Source organism: Felis catus, chromosome B3, assembly GCF_018350175.1.
Source record: "Felis catus isolate Fca126 chromosome B3, F.catus_Fca126_mat1.0, whole genome shotgun sequence".
Classification (NCBI taxonomy): domain Eukaryota; kingdom Metazoa; phylum Chordata; class Mammalia; order Carnivora; family Felidae; genus Felis; species Felis catus.
Genome location: NC_058373.1, coordinates 62,731,702 through 62,755,897, shown reverse-complemented (window position 1 = coordinate 62,755,897; position 24,196 = coordinate 62,731,702). Strand labels below are relative to the sequence as shown.

The following is a 24,196-nucleotide window of genomic DNA, read 5'->3' as shown; positions in this document are numbered from 1 at the left end:
TCTTCAGAGTGGCTAGTTTTTATTGATTTGTCTTCAGGTTCATTTACTCTTTCCTCAGCCATCTCCAGTCTGATATTGAGTCCATCCAGTAATTTTTTTATTTCACATAATGTGTTTTTCAGGTCTAAATTCTCCATTTGATTCTTTTTTATAGTTTCTGTGTCTCTGCTGAGAACTTCTGTTTTTTTTATTCATATTTTTTTTACCTTTATCTCATGGAGCATTCATTGTTATAATAACTGCTTTTAAATCTCTATGTGAAAATTCCCAGCACCTAGGTTATCTTGATATTGATATGTGTTGCTTGCCTTTTCCTTTGAGAATTGATCACATTTTACTGGTTCTTGGTCTGTCAGGTAATTTTGGATTATATCCTGGACATTGATCCTGATACTATGTTATTAGACTCTGAGTTCTGTTGATTGATACTCTCTGGAGAACGTTGACACTTTTGTCTTAGAAGGCAACCAACCTTCAGATATCCTAAGTTCTTTCTTATGTAGATAGTGGTTCCATTGTTAGTTCAGTTTTCAAGACCTTTGGGTCTATCTCATGTGTAGGCTGCTCAGGGGTTAGTCTAGGACTTGGGTCATGGTTTATATCATAGTTCAGTCCTCAAAGCCTTTTCTGTGCTGCTTGGGGCCTGCCCTGTGCATACGTAGCTCAGAACTGAGGCCAGGGCTTGTGCCAATTCATGTAGAGAATTAGGAGATCCCCTTCTTAAGTTCATCCTCTCTAATATCTCTCCCACATTCATTGGCCCGCAGAGTCCCCTTTTCCAAGTATTCTGGCCAGAAAGATGAGGTTTTAGCTTCCCACACCATCATGGCAACAATTTTAAACCACAAGAGAAAAAAAAAGAAGAAAAAAAAAAAAACAGGAAACAACCCTGTGTGGGTTGTTTCTTCAAGTTTGACTCCTCTCTACAGTCCACTTGCTTTTGTTTACTTTGCAGAAGCCTCAGTTGCTTTTTTTGTAGTTTGTTTAGAGTTTTAAATTCTACCCAGTGAGAGAGAGGCTACCATGGCCTTACTCCATTTTGGCCAGTACTCTCAGTTTATTCTATATTTTTTGTTTTTTTATTTTTTTCTTTTTAAACTCTTTTGATAATACTTAAGGCTTTGGCAGCAGGACAGGAAGTTTAATCTTCAAACTTCTGCCAGCTTTGCTAAAGTAAAATGTCATGTGGGATACATCTTCATTTGATATGGTTTAGGAAAAAATGGTATAGAGGGGAGAGTGTGCATAGAGAGAGAAAGAGACATACACAGTGACAAAATAGATGTGGCAAGATGTTAACAGTTGGTGAATCTAGGTGAGGAGTATATGGGTGTTCATTTACACTTGCAATAATTTGTAAGTGTAAGCTCTGTAATAAAATGTTGATGGGGAACTCTGATTTTAATAAATTCTTTAATCTTAGTCACCCTGCTCTGATCCTCAGATCAACCTAATGGTGCGCTTCAGAGTATGCTAATTGGTCAAACTTGGACATTTAAAGGGGAGGCTAAACCATTTTATTCCAAACCTTCTCTCTGATTTCAAGGTAGCTTTCTTTATTTCTGACATAATAAACATTTTCTGTGGGCTATTCCCCTATATTTCTTCTCCCTTGTTTTAACAAGTTAGATGTTTGATTCTGTGAGTAGTGTTCATCTCCCCAAGAGTTAATTGTCCATTCTCTTACTTTAGACAATTTCAAGCTCGAGTGTCTCGGCAAACTGTGTTGGCACTTGAGAAAGAAGAGGAAGAGGAAGTATTTGGATCTTCTGTACCACAACGAAGCACACTGGCTGAACTAAAAAGCAAAGGGAAAAAGACAGCTAGAGCTCCAATCAGCCGTGTAGGAGGTGCTCTCAAGGGTAAGTTTGTTAAGTGTTATTATGGGAAGCTCTTAGTCTCGGGTGGTGGGCAAATTATGTAAAGAGATAACGTATAAATATATATGTGGATACTGTCCTAGTTTTCTGAATACTAGGTAGCAAAAAGAAGGAAGTCTTCAGAGAGCTGAGATTACAGTATGCAGTAAAACCAAAACATGTCAGCAATTTTGTGTCTTAATTAAGAAAAACCTAATATATAGGAAGCATCAAGAGTTTCTGAACTTGAGTTGTTAGTTGAAAGAAGATATTCAATAATGTAGCTAGTATTGTCAAATTAAACTTACATAAAACCAAAGCCTCAGAGAATGTGTTAATATGGTCTTCAAGTTTTTTGGGGGCCAGAAATTAGACTCTCCTTTGTGCACGTAAAGATGATTAACCATGGGTTTTTTTTTTTGTTTTTTTTTTTTTAATTCACTACGTTTAGGGAAGTTTTAGATTTACAGCAAAATTGGGCAGAAAGTATAGAGAGCAATAAGCTTTTACTACATTTATAGCAGTTAGACCTATAGACCAGAATTTTGAAAAATCTCTAACCCCTTTCCTGGTATTATTAACTTACCATTATCCAAAATGTATCCTAGAATTAGTGTATAGGGAGTATATAGACCTAAAGAATATTTCATCCAGATCATACTGAAGCTTGGTTGTAATAAAGAACCCCATAACAGAGAGCACCACTAATAAATGGGCTAATTTGTCTTCTCTAGATTCAGCACATTGCAGCTTATTTGCATTGAGAGAAACATTTTAAATTGAAAAATGACAATTTAGGTTAGGTTAATCTCTGAGAAAACTAGACAATGTTAGAATGGTGACTGAAGGAAGAGGTAGAATTTTTTAAAATATCTATAAATAAAAGATTGGAAGTGAGGGAAAGGAGGGACAGTGTAAGTAACAAACAGAATGGATTCAAAAGTTAGTAATTCGATTCATTTAAGGTTTTAAAATATTATTATTTAAAAAAATCTCTTTGTTTCTATGGTAGTAGAAGTAATCACCTTGATTTGAGGAATGATTGGGTATACTTTATCTGGCATCTAGATTGATAATTAAAGATTTTACTTAAAGTTTTAATGTTTTTCTCCTAGCTCCAAACCAGAACAGAGGACTCCAAAATCCAGTTCCTCAACAGATGCAAAGTAATTCCAGAGTTACTATTTTTGATGAAAATGCTGATGAAGCCTCTAGAGCAGAGTTGTCTAAGCCTACAGCTCAGCCGTGGATAGCACGCCCTGTGTCCAGGGCCAAGGAGAACGAGCTGCAAGCAGGCCCATGGAACACAGGCAGGCCTTTGGAATACAGGGTAAGGACTTTTGGATCCAGTGTATTTGCACACATAACACAGACTTCACATTTTGAGTAGAGAAGTAGTTTCAGCATCTCTTTTAATTCCTTTTGAATAATTAGGCATGGTCTGCATATATTATGTTAGAATGGAACACTATGGTAATTTTCATTTTCTTCTGCATCGCCAGACTCGTGGCAGTACGGCTTCTGTGACAGCAGTACCTTCTCTGCTTCCCAGTTTTACTCCATATGTTGAAGAAACTGCACAACAGCCAGTTATGTGAGTTTGATTTCCAGACATTTTGAGGTGGAAATTATTAACAGTGAGCAGGGACACCTATCTTGGTTCCCAAGGGCATTTCCTTCTTTGTGGAGATGAAAGTAACCAGACACATTTTGTTTTCTTTCTTCTTCTTTTTTTTTAATGTTTATTTGTTTATTTTTGAGAGAGAGAGAGATAAGAGAGCAAGCGGGGGAGGGACAGAGAGAGAGGGAGATAAAGAATCCAAAACAGGCTCCAGGCTCTGAGCTGGCATCCCAGAGCCCGACGTGGGGCTCAAAACCCACAAACTGTGAGATCATGACCTGACCCGAAGTCCAGCACTTAACCGACTGAGCGAGCCACCCAGGCTCCCCCTTATTTTTTTTTTTTTTTAAAGATTGTTTTGACCATTCTGGTCCCCTTGCAATTCCGTTTGAATTTTAGGATCATCTTGGTAATTTCTGCAAAATAGCCAGCTGGGATTGTGATATAGATTGTGTTCTGAATCTGTAGATCAATTTAATGAATATTGCCATCTTAATAATATTAAATCTTCAGATCCATGGACATGGTATATCTCTTATTTATATCTTCTTTCATTTCTTTCAACAGTGTTTCATAGTTTTCAGAATAAAATTTTACACTTTTTATTTATTATTTTTTTTAATTTTTTAAATGTTTATTTATTTTTGAGACAGCACACGTGGGAGAGGGGCAGAGAGAGGGGACAGAGGATCCAAAGTGGGCTCTGTGCTGACAGCAGCAAGCCCAATTGTGGGGCTTGAACTCACAAACTGCGAGATCATGACCTGAGCTGAAATTGGACTCTCAACTGACTGAACCACCCAGGTGCCCCGAAGTTTTACCCTTTTTAAAAAAATGAGTAGATGTTATTTTTTGAGCTTAGATTTATAGAAAAATTGTACAGCATTCCCATGTACTTCCTCCTCAACCCTGCACACAATTCTACCTATTAACATCTTGCATCAGTGTGATTCATTTGTTGTAATTGATGCACCAATATTGATACATTATTAACTAAAGTTTATAGTTTATTAGTACTCCAGTGTGTTCTACAGTTCTATGAGTTTTTCATGTGTCCATGATTACAGTGTCACATAAGTAGTTTCACTGCCCTAAAACTTCCCTGCATTCCAGTAGTTCATTTATCCCTCCCTCAACTCCCTGGCAACCACTGATCTTTAAATAGTCTTTATAGGGGCGCCTGGGTGGCTCAGTCGGTTAAACGTCCGACTTCAACTCAGGTCACGATCTCGCCGTCCATGAGTTTGAGCCCCTCGTCAGGCTCTGGGCTGATGGCTCAGAGCCTGGAGCCTGCTTCTGATTCTGTGTCTCCCTCTCTCTCTGCCCCTCCCCCGTTCATGCTCTGTCTCTCTCTGTCTCAAAAATAAATAAACGTTAAAAAAATAAAATTAAAAAAAAATTAAAATAGTCTTTATAGTTCCGCCTTTTCCCAGAAGTCCTATAGTTGGAAAAAAAAAAAACAGTATGTAAGCTTTCCATACTGGCTTTTCTCAGTAATATGAATTTAAGGTTTCTTCATGTCTTTTTGTGGCATAATAGCTCATTTATTTTTAGTGCTGAATGATATTCCATTGTATGGATATTTATCCATTTATGGGAGGACATCTTGCTTGCTTCCAATTTTGGCAATTATGAATAAAGTTACTATAAATATCTTAGTGCAGAGTTTTATATAGACATAAATTTTCAACTCCTATAGCTGGATTCGATTTTAAGACTAAGTTTATCTTTGTAAGAAAGTGCCAAACTATCTTCCAAAGTGGCTGTACCATTTTGCATTCATTCATACCAGCAATGGTATGATAGTTCCTAATCCTCCACATCCTTGTCAGCATTCGGTGTTGTCAGTATTTTAGATTTTAACCATTCTAATAGATATGTTGTGGTATCTCATTATTGTTTTAATTTGTAATTCCCTGATAATATATGATTGAGCATCTTTTATGTGCTTGCTTGCCATCTGTATATTTTCTTTGGTGTCTAGTCACATTTCTTTTTTAAAAATTATTCTGAAATACTTCATTCTTTTGGTGCTATTGTAAATACAAATGTTCTCTTAATTTCATTTTCAGATTGTTCATTGTATAAAATACAATTGATTTTTGTATATTAATTTTATATCCTGCTTCTTTGGTGAACTCATTATTAGCTCTAATAATTTTTATGATAGATTCTTAGGATTTTCTATATGTAAGATCGTGTTATCTGCAAGTAGAGACCATTTTACTTCTTGTCCCATTTGGATGCCTTCTTTCTTTCTTTCTTTCTTTCTTTCTTTCTTTCTTTCTTTCCTTCCTTCCTTCCTTCCTTCCTTCCTTCCTTCCTTCCTTCCTTCCTTCTTTCTTTCTCTCTTTCTTTCTCTCTGCTTTTTTTTTTTTTTTTTTTACCTAATTGCCCTGGCTAGAACTTCCAGTACAGTTTTGAATAGAAGTGGCAAGAATGGACCTTCTTATCTTGTTCCTGATCTTAAGGGAGAAGCATTCAGTCTTTCATTATTAAGTATGATGTTTGTGTGGGGTTTTTGTAGATGTCCTTTATCAGATTGAACAAGTTGAGGAAGCCTTTTAAGTATGTAGATGCTTGGACCCTAGCATTAAAGGTTCTGATTTAGTGGATCTGGTGTAGGGACCAGATATCTTTAGTTGTAAAAAGGCATATAAGGAAATAAAAGGTATTTAAGTGATTCTGATCCATAGCCAGAATTGAGAACGTCTGCCCCATTTTGTGTGAAGTACTTTATGCTTCATTCTTTTCAAACCTATATTAGTACTCTCATTTTCTCCCCCTCAGCTGAGAACCTTGAACTTCACATTATTAATTCCCTAAATGCTGTATTCCTAACTAACTGTTTTTGGTGTGAAACAGTAGAAAATGGGCTGTAATGTAGAGGTTAACTTTCTTTCATTTGGGTTTTTTTTTAAGCTTATTTTATTTTAAGTTTTCTTTTTTTTTTTTTTATGTTATTTTGTGAGAGAGAGTGCATTCCTGCTAGCAGCAAAGGGGCAGAGAGAGAGGGGGAGAGAGAGAATCCCAAGCAGACTCTGCACTCACAGTGCACAGAGCCAGATGCGGGGCTCAACCCCATGAACCATGAGATCATGACCTGAACTGAAATCAAGAGTTAGACGCTCAAACTGACTGAGCCACCCAGATATCCCTCATTCATTGGGTTTGATTAAGATATGATATTCACATTTATTTTCACCTATAAGGTATATAACCTATTTAATTACCCTTATGGTTAATTTCCTGCCTCATCATAACATTGTAGTACTCAGAGAACATAATTGTTGATGACCTGTGTGAATTATTTTTTAGCCTTTTTCCTCAATCTTCTTTGTTTTTATTGTTTGAAATCAATTATACATAGTGCCATTGACATCGTTTCTATGTTCTGTCAAGACATAAAAGAAATAATTCATTTGATCTGTATGGTGAATAATAATTATTTTGCTTCCTTAGGACACCATGTAAAATTGAACCCAGTATAAACCACATTCTAAGCACAAGAAAACCTGGAAAGGAAGAAGGAGATCTTCTGCAAAGAGTTCAAAGCCATCAGCAAGAGACTCAGGAGAAGAAAGAGAAGATGATGTATTGTAAGGAGAAGATTTATGCAGGAGTAGGGGAGTTCTCCTTTGAAGAGATCCGGGCTGAAGTTTTCCGGAAGAAATTAAAAGAGCGAAGGGAAGGTATGTGTATTAATCTAGTTCACAAAAGAATTTCTTCTTAACTGCCCATTATTTTCTCAAGCATTCCCTCTATTCAAGTGAAGCAGCTCTGCTCATGGTAACCAGAAACGTTTTTTTTTTTTTTTTGCTAAGTCCACTGGCCATTTCTCAGTCTTGATCTTTATTTATTGACCTTTTGCCTTCATTTGACACAGTTGATGAACTACTTCTTTATGAAATGCTTCTCTTGGCTTTTTCCTTGGTGTGTATTCCCTCTCAGTTTCCTTTACTGCTATTCTTCTCATCAGAGACCTCTTCTTGAGGCCCAGGATAGAGTCTTGGAATATTTCAGTTATCCTTTCTTTCTACAGGTATCACTAAGTAATGTATTAAATACTGTTTATAAGCCATGGACTCTCAAATTTATATCTCCATCCCTGACATTTCACCTGAACTCCAGACTCATATTTAGTTGCTTGTATCCATTGGCTATTCTAATAGACATTTTAATCTCAACATAGCCAGAACAGAATTATTGATTTCTGCCACAAACTACACCCCAGCATGTGTACACACAGTATGTGTGTACACATACCATAGGCATCTCCATTTCAGTAAAAGGCAACACCGTGCACCCAGATGGTTGAGGCCAAAAAAAACCAGAAGTCATCTCTGATCCCTCTTGCCGTACCATTCCCCGACATCTAATGGGTAAGCCTATCAACTTTACCACCAAAATATTCCCACATCTTTTCTTTATCACCATTCTCATTATTTTTTTATTTTTATTTTTTTTACCATTCTCATTATTAATCCAAACCACCATCTTTTGGGTAGACTACTGCAACTAGACTTTCTGCGCTCATTCTGGCCTTACCATAGTCCATTTTGCTCACAGCAGATGAGCATTTTATAATATTAAAATGATCTTCCCTGCTTACTGTTTTTTTTTTTTTCTAATGTTTATTTATTTTTGAGAGAGAGAAAGAGCACAAGCCGGGGAGGAGCAGAGAGAGGGGGAGACACAAAATCCAAAGCAGGCTGTAGGCTCTGAGCTGTCCGCACAGAGCCCTGCATGGAGCTTGAACTCGTGAACTGCGAGATCAGGACCTGAGCCAAAGTCTGATGCTTAACCGACTGAGCCACCCAGGTGTCCCTTCTCTGCTTACCGGTCTTAAGTAGCTCCTGACCTCCATCCCCCTACTCAGTCACACATTCTCACATCACCTATTTCATTTTATTTTTAACACTGATTTTCTTGTTAATTTGTGTGTGTGTGTGTGTGTGTGTGTGTGTGTGTGTGTGTCCCCTCAGGTTGGATGTTAGTGTCACATGACCAAGGACTTTGTATTATGCACCACTGAAATATAAATGCTCAGAGTTGTGCTTGGCACATCACAAATATTCTGGTTTTTATTGACTAAGTAAATGAATGAACAGAGACCTAGACCTCAATTAGAGGACTTTGTTCCATCTATATTATTCTTATCTGTAATATTAGTATGTTTGTTGAGGCCATGAGCTCCAAAGACAGTTTTTGACAATAAATTGCTATGAGGAATAATGCGTCAGCCAACCTTACCCTTTCTAGCTGAGCTACTGACCAGTGCAGAGAAGAGAGCAGAAATGCAGAAACAGATTGAAGAGATGGAAAAGAAGCTAAAAGAAATTCAAACTACTCAGCAAGAAAGAACGGGTGATCAGGTCATTTCTCTTTTTTTTTTTTAATATAGAAAACTATGCTTATTGAAACAAATTTAAACAATATAAAAGCATAGAAGGTAAAAGTCCTCCCAAATCCATTCAGTTTCTGGTAGTTTCATAGCTATTAGTAGCAATTAAGTCCATCAGGAAAGTAATATAACAGATGAAGACTGCAAATGGAAATTGTGTCACTAGAAGTGACAATTTATTGACTTCTTAGTTACACTCTAAACTATTATTTTGTAGTTTCTGACCTTTAGCTTTTTGTTCTAGTCATGTTCCCCTGAATGGGGTTACCCAAAGAAATTTAGTAAATCTTGGCGCTGCCCAGTTGAGTAAAACAGAACCAGTTTATACTAGGAACGTAAATTATTGGAAAGAAGTTTTATAGTATAGATATTGTATATGGTTAGTGGATATCTAGGGGAAGAGTATGGTAAACCTAATTTCGGAGCTAACGCTTGAAAATAGGTAGAATTTTGTAGGTAGGAGAGACGCATTGATTTTGTGTGTTTAATGCAAATAGCAAGAAGAGAAGATGCCTACGAAGGAAACAGCTGAACTGCAAATTGCATCAGAGTCTCAGGAAATACCAGGAATGGCTCTATCCAATTCTGTTTGTCCAGTAAACTCTTTTGCCAGGTAGGACCGCGTTGGTGGATGGGATAATGCTTATAGGAGGCCATTTAGAACCAATCTTTGACTCTAGTGACTTGAAGTCTTTTATACTATCAAGACGTAACTTTTGCAAGTCTTTGTCACAACGTAAGCTCTGATGCTGATGAAGGAAGACAGGGTACAGGCTTTTTTCCATTAAAAAAATAGTATGTTTCTTAAACAATCAAATATAATTTTTAAAAGATAAAACCACCCATTTCTACCACCAAGAGATTACTGCTATTAACATAAGTATATCCTTTTGTGTTCTGTTTTTGTTTTGTTTGATGAAAATGAGAGTTTACTATTTTGTAATCGACTTACACTGTTAATGTTATGATATCCATTATCAAATATACTTGTATAACATTTTTAATGACTGAAGGTTTTATCTTCTTAAAGAATTTGGATAGACAGTACCAGAATATTTCCTTTATCGTAGAGTGAGGATTATATTTGATGAAAACCCCTCTTGGACTTTTAAGATAATTCTTTCTGTGGGTACTTAGCACATGTTTTAAAACAAGTTTCTTTCCAGGGAGACATCACTTGCAGAAAACATTTGGCAAGAGCAACCTCATTCTAAAGGTGAGTTGTATTTGATAATCTCATGAAAAACTTGGTGATAACAAACACATTATGTAATATGTAGTATATATTTTTCTTAATTATGGTAAAGGGAATTGTAAGAAAACAGAGGGAACCGTGGAATTCAGTTATAAGCATATGATTTAGGATAGGATAAACATTTAAGAGAGTGTTTTTTGTTTTTGTAAGATTCCTCAATGCTTTGAAATGTTTAAATGTAAATTGAAATTTATATTAACTACCAAATAATCTTCCACCTTAGCTAGTGTATACTGAGCTATCAGTAGGATCCAGCAGCCAAGAAAGTAGTTTTTTGGAAGAAAGGAAAAAAAAGTTTAAAACTAAAGCTATTTTATATTCACATTTGTTCTCTTTTCATTTAAAAATACTTTAAAAGTTGTAAAAGATAAATATCCACCTATAAGTAGTTTAAAAAAAAAAAGAATCAGATTGAACCCCTAATTTTAACCACCAGTTTGTAGGAAATACAAAACCTGGAGGAACACGTTAAACAACTTAAGGGGATGTAACTGGCGAAATATCCAGCATTATAGAGCAAACATTGTAGGTGAACAAAAAAATTACTAAAACGACCAACAAACCCTATAGAATCAAAGTGTTTTAAGAGGCATTTAAGGGGCGCCTGGGTGGCTCGGTTCCTTGAGCATCCAACTCGATTTCAGCTCAGGTCATGATCTCAAAGTTGATGAGTTCGAGCCCCGCCTTGGGTTCCACACTGACAGTGTAGAGCCTGCTTGCTTGGGATTCTCTCTCTCCCCCTTTGCCCCTCTCCCCACTCATGAGTACTCTCCCTCTCTCTCTAAAATAAAATAAAAAATTTTAAAACAGGCATTTCAACCATAGTATATAAATCTCACTTTGCATTCCCAGTCCCAACTTTCTAAACAATTTTGGTAAAATGTGAATCTTCTGACTGGATATATGATACTCAGAAATTTAATCCTATAGGTATGTTTTGAGATTATTCCCTTTTGAAAGATCCTCTCTCTTTTAGAAATATATATTGAAATATTTACAGATGAAATGATGTGATATCTTGGATTTGCTTTAAAATAATACAGAGCAGGGGTGCCTGGGTGGCTCAGTCGGTTGAGTGTCCGACTTCGGCTCAGGTCATGATCGCATGGTCCGTGAGTTCGAACCCCACGTCGGGCTCTGGGCTGATGGCTCAGAGCCTGGAGCCTGTTTCAGATTCTGTCTCTCCCTCTCTCTCTGACCCTCCCCCGTTCACGCTCTGTCTCTCTCTCTGTCTCAAAAATAAATAAACGTTAAAAAAAAATTTTTTTTTTAAATAAAAATAAAATAAAATAATACAGAGCAGGGGCGCCTGGGTGGCTCAGTCGGTTAAGTGTCCGATTTCAGCTCAGGTCATGATCTCACAGTTCGTGGGTTCAAGCCCCACATCAGGCTTTCTACTGTCAGTGCAAATCCCACTTCGGATCCTCTGTCTCCCTTGCTCTCTGCCCCCCGCCCCGACACTCATACTCTGTCTCTCAAAAATAAACATTAAGAAAATTTAAAAAAATAAATAATTTAGCCCTAGTGTTTAAAAAATAATAATAATAAATAAAATAATCCAGAGCAGGGGCACCTGGGTGACTCAGTCGGTTGAGCGGCCGGCTTCGACTCAGGTCATGATGTCACGGTCCATGGGTTCAAGCTCCATGTTGGGCTCTGTGCTGACATCTTGGAGCCTGGAGCTGCTTCAGATTCTCTTTGTCTCCCTCTCTCTCTCTGCCCCTCCCCTGCTTATGCTTGTTCTCTCTCTCTCTCTCTCTCTCTCTCTCTCTCTCTCTCAAAAATGAACAAAAATTTAAAAAAAATTTTTTTTTAATAAAATAAAATAATCCAGAGTGAGGTTGGGTTTAGGCGGTAGTGGTAGTGAATAAAGATGAAACACAATCAGCCATGCTTACATAATTGTTTTTAAATGATCTCTACTTTTATATGTTTGAAATTGTTCATCATAAAAGATTACCTTTCTGCTTCCAAATAGCACGAAATATTAATTGACCTAGTTGTCTTGAAGAATAGGTGTTTACTCTTAAGAGTATAAATCTATTCTCTTTCTCTTTAGGTCCCAGTCTACCTTTCTCCATTTTTGAGGAGTTTCTTCTTTCAGAAAAAAAAAATAACAGGTTTGAAGCTTTTTGTTTGACACTTAGAAGTCTTCTGTTATTATAAATGAGAATGAATTAGGGGGTTATTCTTACCTATTTTAACAGAAAAATTAATTGTTAAGTGGGGTAAATTAAATTGTTAAATGTCTTTTTCTAGTCCTCCTGCAGATCCCCCACGGGTTTTAGCCCAGCGAAGACCCCTTGCAATTCTCAAAACTTCAGAAAGCATCAACTCGAATGAAGATGTGCCTCCAGATGTTTGTGTAAGGAACAATATTCCTAAGTTAATATAAACAGACTAGTGAATTGTTTCATTCAATTCTCACAAAGCTAGGGTTAAAATTAAAATCACTGGCTTAAAATTTAAGCATATGAACAGACACTTAACATCATTAGTCATTGGAGAATGCAAATCAAAACCACAGTGAGATACTATATCACATGCTGTGATCTATAGCAATGAAGGCTATAATCAAAGACAGAAAATAATAAGTGTTGGTGAGGATGCGGAGGAATGAGAACCCTCATACAATGCTGGTAGGAATATAAAATGGTACAGCCACTTTGGAAAACAGCTTGGCAGTTCCTCAGAATGTTAAACATTTACCGTGTGTATGACCCAGCAATTCTCTCCTAGGTATATATCCAAGAGAATTAAAAACATATTTACATTAAAAAAACTTGTACATGAATGTTCATAGCAACATTATTTATAGTAGCCAAAAAGTACAAACAGTGCAGTGTCCATCAACTAATGCATAAACAAAATGTACATCCATACAATGGAGTACTATTCAACCATAAAAAGAAATGCCATACGGGTAAATCTTATGATACAGATGAACCTTGAAAACACTTTGCTGGGTCACCTGGATGGCTCAGTTGGTTAAGCGTCTGACTCCTGACTTCATGGTTTGTGGGTCATGATCTCACAGTTCATAGGAATAAGCCCCAAGTTGGGCTGACAGTGTGCAATCTGCTTGGGATTCTCTGTCTCTCCTTCCCTCTCTGCCCCTTCCCTGCTCACATCTGTGCCTGCACACACACTCTCCCTCTCAAAATAAATAAACTTAAAAAAAAAAAAAAAAAAAAAGGAAAGAAAGCACTTTGCTCAGTGAATGAAGTCAAACACAAAGACCACATGTTGTATGATTCCATTTGTATGAAATGTCCAGAATGGGCAAATCCATAAAGACAGAAAATAGGTTAGGGATTTCCAGAGAGTTAGAAAGAGGGGGCTGGAGAGTGACTGCCAGTGGGTACGGGGCTTCTCTTTGGGGTGCTGAAAATGTTCTGGAGTTAGTGGTGATGGTTGCACAACCTTGTGAACATATTAAATACCATGGAATACATACTTTAAAGGGTATGAATTTTTTGGTATGTAAATTATATCTCAGTTTTTTCAAGTGGGGAGAAAAATCACCGTCTTTGAAAAGCCTTTAGCATTTTTTAAAACCAACATAGCAAAGGATCTTTGTTCTTTTTATATAAGATGCTTTTTGTGACATTTGAAGTTATGTAGACCATTTTTCTTTAGTAATGTTTTATTTTAAGTACTATGGACTAGTGACATGATAATCCTTAGGGTACAAAGACCCTGCTTAGAATTCAAGTCAAAGAACCTTTGTCATTGACATTTTCATTAAAGTTCTAGGGAAGCAAATCATCCCTCTCTTCAAATCAGCATCTGGAAACTTGTCTTGAGGTTGAAGAGAACTGATTGTTTTCTCTGAAGACTTTTAAGGGGGTATGTGATCAGTAGCTCTGATTTAAAGCAATTGTTCTCTATATCCTAAAGAATGAATCCCTCAGGGTAAACATGTTTTTCTTTTTTAAACATGTTTTTCTTTTTATTTACTTACTTATTGAGGTATATTTTATATCCAATAAACTGCACAAATATCAATTATACAACTAGATGAATTTTTACATGTGTGAATATCCATGCAATCTCTACCCGGATTAAGATACAGAACATGTCCAGCAACCCAGAAAAGCCTAGGCAGTTGCTTATGGCTAAAGGTGGTGAGACCCCATTCCATCTGTACTGAATTGGAGTTTCCGGGGATAAAGCCCAAACATGGATTTTTGTTTATTTTAAATACTTTCCCGAACAGTTCTGTTAGTCCGCTGACTGCTATGAAAGGAAAATGATGTAGGAGATCGATGCATCACGTACTGTGTCCTGGAAACACATCAGACAACACAGTGAAATAGGTCGGCTGGATTTGGAGACCGTGGTTCTAGGTTCAGGTGCTCAGGGATGGACTGAATTATTAAAGGAGTCAATTTTAATATTTTTTTGTCTTAAGCCTTTTCCTTGAATTTTGTTAATAGGTGCCTACCAACGGGAGGTGGGTGGGGGGCATGGGCTAAAGGGGAGATGGGCATTAAGGAGGGTGCTTTTGGGGATGAGCACTGGGTGTCGTATGTAAGAGATGAATCATTGAGTTCTACTGAAAACAAGACTAGACTACACTGTATGTTCACTAACTTGAATTTAAATTAAAAAAAAAAAAACAAAAAAAAAGATGCCTACCAGAATTTCTCCCCTAAGAAAACACTTCTATTTAAAATGTCTAAACTAATAGGGCATATAAGTAGTATTTGCATAAAATATATTCCTAGACCATAGACCTCTATCTTGCTTTGATCTTAAAATGTTTTAGCTACATTTATTGTTTCGTCTAGATGTACCTCTCACCTCTGTTACTAACACTGAGTCAGAAATTCAAAGTATATGTCAAATTCATAACGATCTAGAAAATTAATATCTAGTATTCATAGTTAAATGAAATAGGCACTCTTATATACTGCAGGTAAATGTTATATAAAGTGATACAGTGTCCCTGAAGGCAGCTTGGCAATATGTGTAAAGAATCTTACTACTTACAGCCTTTTTGACCTGATAATTCTACTTTTAGGAATTATTCCCCAGAAAACTAAGATGTTCCTAAAGATTTAAATGCACAGGGATATTTAAAGTAGTTTTTTTATAATAGTAAAAAATGGGAATAACCTAAAAAAGTTAGTTAACTTCTGATAGACCCACAGTGTGACTCTCATGTTTTTAAAGACTTTAATAGCATAGGAAATAGGCTAAAAGTATAATGAGAAAGAATAGTACATACTAGCATAGATGCTATAATTTCACTTGCTGTGGAACCCCTTTTTAATTTATTTAAGTAGGCTCCATGCCCAACGTGGGGTTCAAACTCATGACCCTGAGACCAGGAGTTTCATGCTCCATGAACTGAGCCAGCCAGGTGCCCCTAAAACCCCGTATTTATGTATTTATTTATTTATTTGTTTGTTTGTTTATTTTTGTTTGTTTGTTTTATATAATTTATTGTCAAGTTAGCTAACATACAGTGTATACAGTGTGCTTTTGGCTTTGGGAATAGAGTCCTGTTAAACATCACTTGCATACAACACCTGGTGCTCATCCCAACAAGTGCCCTCCTCGATCCCCATCACCCATTTTCCCTGCCCCCCCCACACCCCTGTCCCCATCAGCCCTCAGTTTGTTCTCTGTATTTGAGAGTCTCTTATGTAAAACTCCTTTTTTAAATGTATAGAATATGCTTATGCACGTAACCTACCAGATGTATATGGTAACAACAGTTGCATCTGGGGAGTAGTAATTGGAGTGGAGGTGTGGGGGTCAAGTGAGGGAGGGTGACCTTTTCACTATATATCCTTTTAAACTAGTTGATTTTTTAAACCATATACATGTATTACTTTTATTCATAAAGTTTATTTATTTTGAGAGCAAGCAAGTGGGGGAGGGGCAGAGGGAGAGAGAGAGAGAATCCCAAGTAGGCTCTGCAGTGACAGCGCAAAGCCTGACTCAGGGCTTGACCTCACGAACTGTGAGATCATGACCTGAACCCAAACCAAGAGTCGGAGGCTTAACTGACTGAGTCATCCATGCCACTACATGTATTACTTTTAAAGGCAAAGGAATATTTTAAATATTTTCATTTTTTATACTTTATGCTTTGTTTTCCATATTTTCTACTATGACCGTGAATTATCCTGAGGAAATAAATTAAAATTCAACATTTGGCATAGAAGACTTAAAAGGTAGGAGGATAGTGGATTATCAGAACATTTTCTAGGCCAAAGTCAGGAGAAAAGTATTATTCCTCTAGTTCTTAGGTGAAATTGGTTGGGGAAAAAACATTCTCCAATATTTTTGCTTTGTGTGGAGAATCCTCAGTGTATTTTTTTGGTAATACGTAGTTTGCTGTTTTCATGATACAAAACCTTTTTCCTCAGATGTTACGATGTGGTTTTTAAAATCGTCTTTCCTAGAGATTGTGATACGCTACTTCTGTACCCTGTGTTGAAAATCACTTATCTAATGTGTGTCTCGCTAAGTAAAAACGATGAGTGCTCCGTATGCTGATTGAAATATTTCAGCTAAACTTTATGTGGTTTTTATTTCAGGATGAATTCACAGGAATTGAGCCCTTGAGTGAGGATGCTATTATCACGGGTTTCAGGAATGTAACTATATGTCCTAACCCAGAAGACACTTGCGACTTTGCCAGAGCAGCTCGATTTGTGTCTACTCCTTTTCATGAGATAATGTCCTTGAAAGATCTCCCTTCTGATCCTGAGACACTGCTGCAGGAGGAGGATCTAGATGTGAAGATCTCTGAGGACCAGCAGACCGCTTGCGGCATCATCTATAATCCAAGTCTCAGCATCAAGAAGCTCAGGTGATTGTAGGTTGCACAAACCAGATTGTTTGAGTGATCTTTTATTCTGTGTGTGTTTGTCAGTGATAGTGATCATTTATCAAGCTCTTACTACCTGCTAGGTACTGTGCTGAGTGCTTGCTTTACACAACAGTAGGACTCCCCATGAGAAAGTGTCCATGGGATTTAATAACTGATTTGAATATGAGGGTCAGAAGAAGTAAATTGTGATGGTTATGAGACTGAAAGACCCGGGAGGATTATGGTGTCTTTGAGGGAACTTGGCAAAGTGTACCTGTTGGGGAGAGATTTTGTTTTGCCTTTAAAATCGAGTTTTAAATAATGGTAGAATACGGTACACCTGGGTGGCTCAGTCGGTTAAGCAGCCGTCTTTGGCTCAGGTCATGATCTCTCCTGTTTCACGAGTTCAAGCCCCATGCCAGGCTCTGTGCTGACAGCTCAGAGCCTGGAGCCTGCTTCAGATTGTTTGTCTCCCTCTCTCTCTGCCCCTCCCCCACTCATGCTCTGTCTCTCTCTCAAAAAAATTAATAAACATTTAAAAATTAAAAAAAATAGTAGTGGAATAGCTGGATACACTGATTTCAGATAAGCAAGTAGAAATTTACTTTTTTTTTTTAATTTTTTTTTTTTTCAATGTTTATTTATTTTTGGGACAGAGAGAGACAGAGCATGAACGGGGGAGGGGCAGAGAGAGAGGGAGACACAGAATCGGAAACAGGCTCCAGGCTCTGAGCCCTCAGCCCAGAGCCTGACGCGGGGCTCGAACTCACGGACCATGAGATCATGACCTGAGCCGAAGTTGGACACTCAACCGACTGCGCCACCCAGGCGCCCCAGAAATTTACTTTTTTAAAGTATCTTTTAATGGAGAGGTGGCAATGAATAAAGAATGGTATTGAGGGAATGGCATAAAGAGCCGTGGGCTGACTATATTTAAAAGTTGGCAAATGTAAACAAATTTTAGTTTTAGGAATATTCTTTAATTTGCCAATTTATGCTTTTAAAACTGCATTTTCAGATTTTTTTTCCTAACAAACTTTTTATCACATTTGCTAGCATTATCATGGGTGATTTGGGTTTCACTTTCTCTTTCTTGACCTTTTCTTATTGAAGAGTAAAAAGTCCACAGACAGGATAACCAAGAAGAAAGTTGGTATCTTAGTCAATGTTTCCCAGTAGTTTAGAATAGATGTAGAGTAGGCATTTAGTATGGATTAGGTGAATAAAGTATAAATTTAGAAAATCTAATGCTGAGTGTTGCTTGTCAGCCAAGGTAGATAAAGTCACCTAGATTCTGATTATGAATCTATATCTGTTTCAGGAAAATAATGGACTTTGAAAATTACATTGATTTAAAATGAATATTAAATAAAATAACAAAGATGAGTTAATATATATTATCCCTGTGAGGACTGACTCATTTGTGGTTCTTTCAGCCCAATTATCGAAGACAGCCGAGAAGCAACACACTCCTCTGGGTACTCTGGGTCTTCTGCCTCAGTTACAAGTTCCTCCTCCATCAAATGTCTTCAAATTCCTGAGAAACTGGAGCTTACTAATGAGACTGCAGGTAGCTTCATATGTACCACTAGTAAACAAACATACATCTGCATTCATGTCTAGTGAATACTTATTTATCTCAGCAAACTGATCTTTATGTTTTGTTCTCTAGAAAAGTTACCATAGATTATGAAACTTCTAGAATGAATCAGTACCACCTGAACAGCATAAAGACCTGAAATTTGAGTGCTGTTAGGTTAGCAGTGTTGACTGTGCAATCTTGGTTTTGGGTCCTCCCCCCCCCCCCCCCCCCCGCCTCTGTTTATAATACACATTGAGGTTTTGGGGTGATTCCTTTGTCAACTTTTTTTTCTCCCAGACAACCCTACTCAGTCACCCTGGTGTCCACGGTATCGCAGACAACTACTAAAATCTCTATCAGAGCTGAGGGCCTCAGCAGAATTTTTTGTAGAAGATAGACCAATGCCCAGGTTGGAAATAGGAAAGGAAATTGAATTAGGTAAGTATCATTGGTAGGTGGGTTTTTTTGTATGACAGTATACAAGTAAGTGATTATTTGTACTTGATGTTTGAGCACAATAAATATTTTTGGATTATAAGAAACAGCATTATAGGGGCTCCTGGCCTGCTCAGTCAGTAGAGCGTGTGACTCTTGATCTCAGGTAATGAGTTCAAGCCCCACATTGGGGGTAGAGTTTACTTAATTAAAAAAAATTACTCATCCTTTAAAAAAAACAAACAGCATTGTAGCAAAATGAAACAGCATTATAGAGTTGACACACTGATAAGTTCATGTCCCAGTAACAATAGAGATTCTGTCTTCCCCTCTTTCAACTTTTAACAAATGATTTTGAAAAGTATTCTCGATGCTGCTAACTGGCAAATACAAAGTGCCTTTAGCCCTTAAACCAGGAAGTAAAAGTTAAGGAGCTATATACATTCACAACGATTTTTAAATGGAATCATACCTTCTCAACAGGTCATGAGGATTATTGCATTAAACAAGAATACCTAATATGTGAAGATTATAAATTATTCTGGGTGACACCAAGAAACTCTGCAGAGTTAACCATAATAAAGGTGGGACTGGTTCTTTGTCATTTCAATTATCTTGTAAAAAAAAAAAAAAAACCAATGTGGGTTGAGGCAGTGATTGTGGCCCCATGGTACCATCAAATCCTTTGAATAGTCTATCAGCTTCCTGATAGAAAAGTCCGTGAGACACCAAGAAATCACTCACCATTATATGTCAGGATGAGATATCAAAAATGAGAAGCTATTGTGTAAATCTCTTAATATGTCTAAACATACTAAGTATTCTATCAATGTTATGTTTTTTAGGAAATAACCTGAAATTTTCTGGCCTGCTCCAATCTGGATAAGTTACATTCTGTGTTTGACACACACACACACACACACACACACACACTCACTCACTCACTCACTCACACAGTATTACCTTGACATTTCCATTCACCATTATCCTAGGGATTCATGTTACCTCTTTCTTACATTGGATGCCCAGTAATACTGGCTCCCATTTTTCTTTCTTTCTTGGTTTAAGGCTTCGTATTTTAGTAGCTTCCTGAGAAAGGATGCATGTGATATACATTTTTTTGAAATCTTTCATGTCAGAAAATTCTTTACTCCACATCTTTACTTGATTGGTAGTTTGACTGGATATTACAATTCTAGGTTCAAAACTTTTTTTCCTTAGAATTTTGAAGATAGGCTTTATTATCTTTTGGCTTGGGGCCTTGCTTTCAAAAATCTTTTGCCATTCTTTGTGTGAGACTCTTTTTCCCTCTCTGGGAATCCTTGTAGGATCTTATGTTTGTCCCCAGTGTCCTGAAATTCCACAAGTATATTATGTTTTGTTAAAAACCTATTATCTCCCGTACACTAGTCACTGGATGGCCATTTTAATCCCGAAACTCCTTCAGTTTTGAGAAATTTTTCTTCAAAGAATAAATTATTTCTTCTTTTAAGTCTTCTCTGTTCTCTCATTCTAGAATTCTTTTTATTAGGACATGGAGTCTCTTAGAGATCCTTTAAAAATCTTATCTTTGGGGCGCCTGGGTGGCTCAGTCGGTTAAGCGGCCGGCTTCGGCTCAGGTCATGATCTCGCGGTCCGTGGGTTTGAGCCCCGCGTCGGGCTCTGGGCTGACGGCTCGGAGCCTGGAGCCTGTTTCAGATTCTGTGTCTCCCTCTCTCTGACCCTCCCCTGTTCATGCTCTGTCTCTCCCTGCCTCAAAAATAAATAAAATGTTAAAAAAAAAAAAAAAATTAAAAAAAAAAAAAATCTTATCTTTTTTCTCTTTTTCTCTTTTTTTTTTCTTTCTGGAATGTTTTGTCAACTTTATTTTCAGAACTTTTATTGGATTTTTCATTTCTTTTGTCATGCATTTGATTTGTAAGAGCTCTTTTTTATTCTCGAGTTTTTCTTCTTTGTAACATTCTTCATTTCAAAGGTGGAACATTCCTTTTCTCTCTGAGTATATTTATGATGCTTTAAATTTTTTTTCTCCCTGCATCATCTGTTTCCTTTTGTCTGTTTTGAATTCAGTCTTTCATATTAGAAGCTTTCTTCAAGTCTTTGACTTTCTATTCATATATAAGCATGGGAGTCTAAAAGCTAATTTAAAGCTCTTTGATATAGAACCTTGACACTGTTGGGCCTCACTGTAAGAAGAGTTCACATGGCCATTCAATAAATGCCTCAATCCTTGAGGTCTTTTCTTTTAAGCTGATCAGACCCTTCAGAGAAAACTTCTAATATCCTGCCTTGATCATATAATCCTGGCTGCTAGCTTCCTGAAAACTAAGTGGGAAAATTAGTCTGGAGAGTGGAGGGGTGGAAAGGTGCATCTTAACATTTGATATATAAACTTTTTCCTCTTCTCCCCAACTCTTAACAATGCCTGGTGTCCTCTAGTCCAGAGCCCTTCTGTTTTATACTCTTTAGGGGTTAACTTTTGGTCTTCTAGAATGGAGGAGAGGCAGTTAGTCTGGGCTACAGGAGTTACTCCTGTACTCCTAACTTCCACGTTAATGGAGTTCATCCACTCCTGTATTGGCTTCACCTCCACCCTTACTTCTGTAGGTAATTGGTGCCATCAGTTTTATACTGTGGGGAGATGGTCTTGTAGCATAAATTTGGTTGCTCTCAGCTTTCTCCACTGCTAGAATCAGCTTTCCTTGGGTCTGCTAAGTGGATTGCCTCGTACTGTTCTCCTTCCAGCTTCCAGAATTTGTTGCTGCTGTGTTTTTTTATTATAGATTTATGACTTTTAAAACATTCTTTTATTGTTATTTCTGTTGTAGTATCATAAGGGCTGGAGGGAATGTTTTCAATCTGCCAACCATAACCATAGATTCTGATAGCTCTTATTTTTAAAATTTCTTACAGGTGTCCTCTCAACCTGTCCCATGGGACTTTTATATCGACCTCAAGTTAAAGGAACGTTTGAATGAGGAGTATGATCATTTGTGCAGCTGTTACCAATACCAAGATGGTTGTATTGTTTGGCACCAATATATAAACTGCTTCACTCTTCAGGTTTGAATAATATATAAACATATTTGTGTTCCATTTAACAAATGAATTTAGTGCAAGATTCCTGTTAATCTTCTAGAAATAGATCAGTTAAATTATAAATTAAAGAGTGCCTGGGTGCCTCAGTTGGTTAAGCTTTGGACTCTTTAATTTCAGCTCAGGTCATGGGCCCACAGTCCTGAGATTGAGCCCTGTGTCAGGCTCATGCTGGCTGTGAAGCCTGCTTAGGATTCTCTCCGCCCCCCTCTCTCTCTGCCCCACCCCTGCTTGTGTGTGCTCTGTCTCTCTCTCAGAACAACAACAACAACAAAATTATAAATTAAAAGCATTGATCATTTTCCTTTCCCAAGTTCTCTTGACCAAGAACTTCTTTGGTATTTTTTTTAACTTTTTATTATGTCAATTTTCAAACATAGACAAAAATAGCATTGTGCAACGACCTAGTCATCTAACTATGATCATCATCAGCTCATGACCACTCTTATTTTAAATTCCTGGTGTGATAATTCCAATATTCTTTCCATGTCTGGTTTTGATGCTTGCTTTGTCTCTTTAAATTGTGTTTTTTGCCTTTTAGTATGTCTTATAATTTTTCTTGATAGCCAGACATGATGTACTGGGTAAAAAGAACTGCTATAAATAGGCCTTTAATAATGTGGTGATAAGGTGTGAGGGGAAGGAAAGCATTGTATAGTTCTATGATTTATGTTCTTTTATAGTGAGCCTTTGCCTCTGGACTGTGTACTTCACAAGTATTTCTCCTCCCTTAGGTGGGACAGGATGGCTAGAGTGGGCTGCAGTTGGGTATTTCCCTTCCACAGGTCAAGTAGGCTCTGAGAATACTCTAGCAGGTTAGGCTCTGGTCAACTAGTTTCTCCTGAGACAGAGCTTTTTAAGAACAGAGTGCTCTGGCCTGTTTCAAAATGGTTCCTTTTCCACTCCCCCTCTAGAAGCACAGAGAATTTTTCTCCAATGTTTAGTGTGAGAACCGGATCTAGTTCCTAGACATAAAACACAGAAGTGTGAGGGACCTTCCCCACCCCCTCCCGTGCTTATAATCCTAGAAGAGTTGGTTTTTCAGTCTGTTAAGCTTTTTACTTGTTAGGACAGAGTGGCAACTTCCAAACTCCTTACATAAGGAATGGTCTATTTTTGCTACTCTTGTTTTGTCTATGCTATCCCCCACTAGATTATTTTTAGAACCCAAATACAATATATCATTCTATTCTTTGGAATGTTCTTAAGAAGGTTTTGTTGCATATTTTGATGGTAATATGAATTTTCTAAAATGGTTGGAATGAAACTACCATTTATAGAGCACCTATTATGGGCCCGGCTAATCCTTGATGTTCTTCATCCATTATTTCATCAAACCCTTACAGCCTCACAGGAGAGCAATGTTGTTAACACTGGGACAAAGCCCCAACTACAGAGGAGCCCAAATTCTAGTAGAGAACGACAAGGAAGAGTACAAAGCAGCAGGTAGCAAGGTATTAAGTTTAAGTACAGTCATCCCAACTTAAGAAGTATGTGAATTTTCTGTCCTTTTGTTTCCAGGATCTTCTTCAACACAGTGAACTTATTACCCATGAAATAATAGTGTTGGTTATTTATAACCTTTTGACAATAGTGGAGAAACTACACAGAGCAGAAATAGTCCATGGTGACTTGAGTCCAAGGAGTCTGATTCTTAGAAACAGGTCGGTCCTTTTCATTCCCTTATAATTCTGTCAGCTTTGTCTTAAATATGGATAGTTTCTGGGGCGCCTGGGTGGCTCAGTTGATTAAGCGGCCAACTTTGGCTAGAGTCATGATCTCATGATTTGTGAGTTCCAGCCCTGCATCAGGCTCTCTGCTGTCAGTGCAGAGCCCACTTCAAATCCTCCGTCCCCCCCTCTCTCTGCCCCTCCCTAGCCCCACCCCCACGTACATCCGCGCATTTTCTCTGTCTCTCATAAATAAATGTTTAAAAAATATATATGGCTAGTTTCCAATTCCTTTTGCCTTTTGATAAATGCCATACGGAGGAACACAGTATGTTAAGAGAGTTATTTGCTATCTAAAAGTCAATAATCATTTGGAATACTTTAAAAGAATTCAAAGAAAAAATACATTGAGAAAACATATTAATTCATAAAAAAGAATTAACCT

The 24,196-nt window shown here is 37.4% G+C and overlaps 1 protein-coding gene across 3 annotated transcripts in view; it reads left to right on the top strand.

The window, feature by feature from the left end:
- The window catches only part of BUB1B (BUB1 mitotic checkpoint serine/threonine kinase B), a 50,034-nt gene that overhangs the window by 21,546 nt on the left and 4,292 nt on the right, over positions 1-24,196 (top strand). For 2 of the 3 annotated variants that reach the window (XM_045059551.1, XM_045059553.1), the window contains 15 exons: positions 1,693-1,862; positions 2,975-3,189; positions 3,362-3,453; positions 6,943-7,172; positions 8,743-8,855; positions 9,382-9,497; positions 10,051-10,100; positions 12,199-12,259; positions 12,399-12,504; positions 16,694-16,968; positions 18,405-18,538; positions 18,848-18,988; positions 19,469-19,569; positions 21,899-22,048; positions 23,603-23,745. In XM_045059551.1, the coding sequence (XP_044915486.1) occupies positions 1,693-1,862; positions 2,975-3,189; positions 3,362-3,453; positions 6,943-7,172; positions 8,743-8,855; positions 9,382-9,497; positions 10,051-10,100; positions 12,199-12,259; positions 12,399-12,504; positions 16,694-16,968; positions 18,405-18,538; positions 18,848-18,988; positions 19,469-19,569; positions 21,899-22,048; positions 23,603-23,745 (2,097 nt within the window). The remainder of the gene's footprint in view (positions 1-1,692; positions 1,863-2,974; positions 3,190-3,361; positions 3,454-6,942; positions 7,173-8,742; positions 8,856-9,381; positions 9,498-10,050; positions 10,101-12,198; positions 12,260-12,398; positions 12,505-16,693; positions 16,969-18,404; positions 18,539-18,847; positions 18,989-19,468; positions 19,570-21,898; positions 22,049-23,602; positions 23,746-24,196) is intronic. The other variant, XM_045059552.1, reaches the window with a different exon arrangement.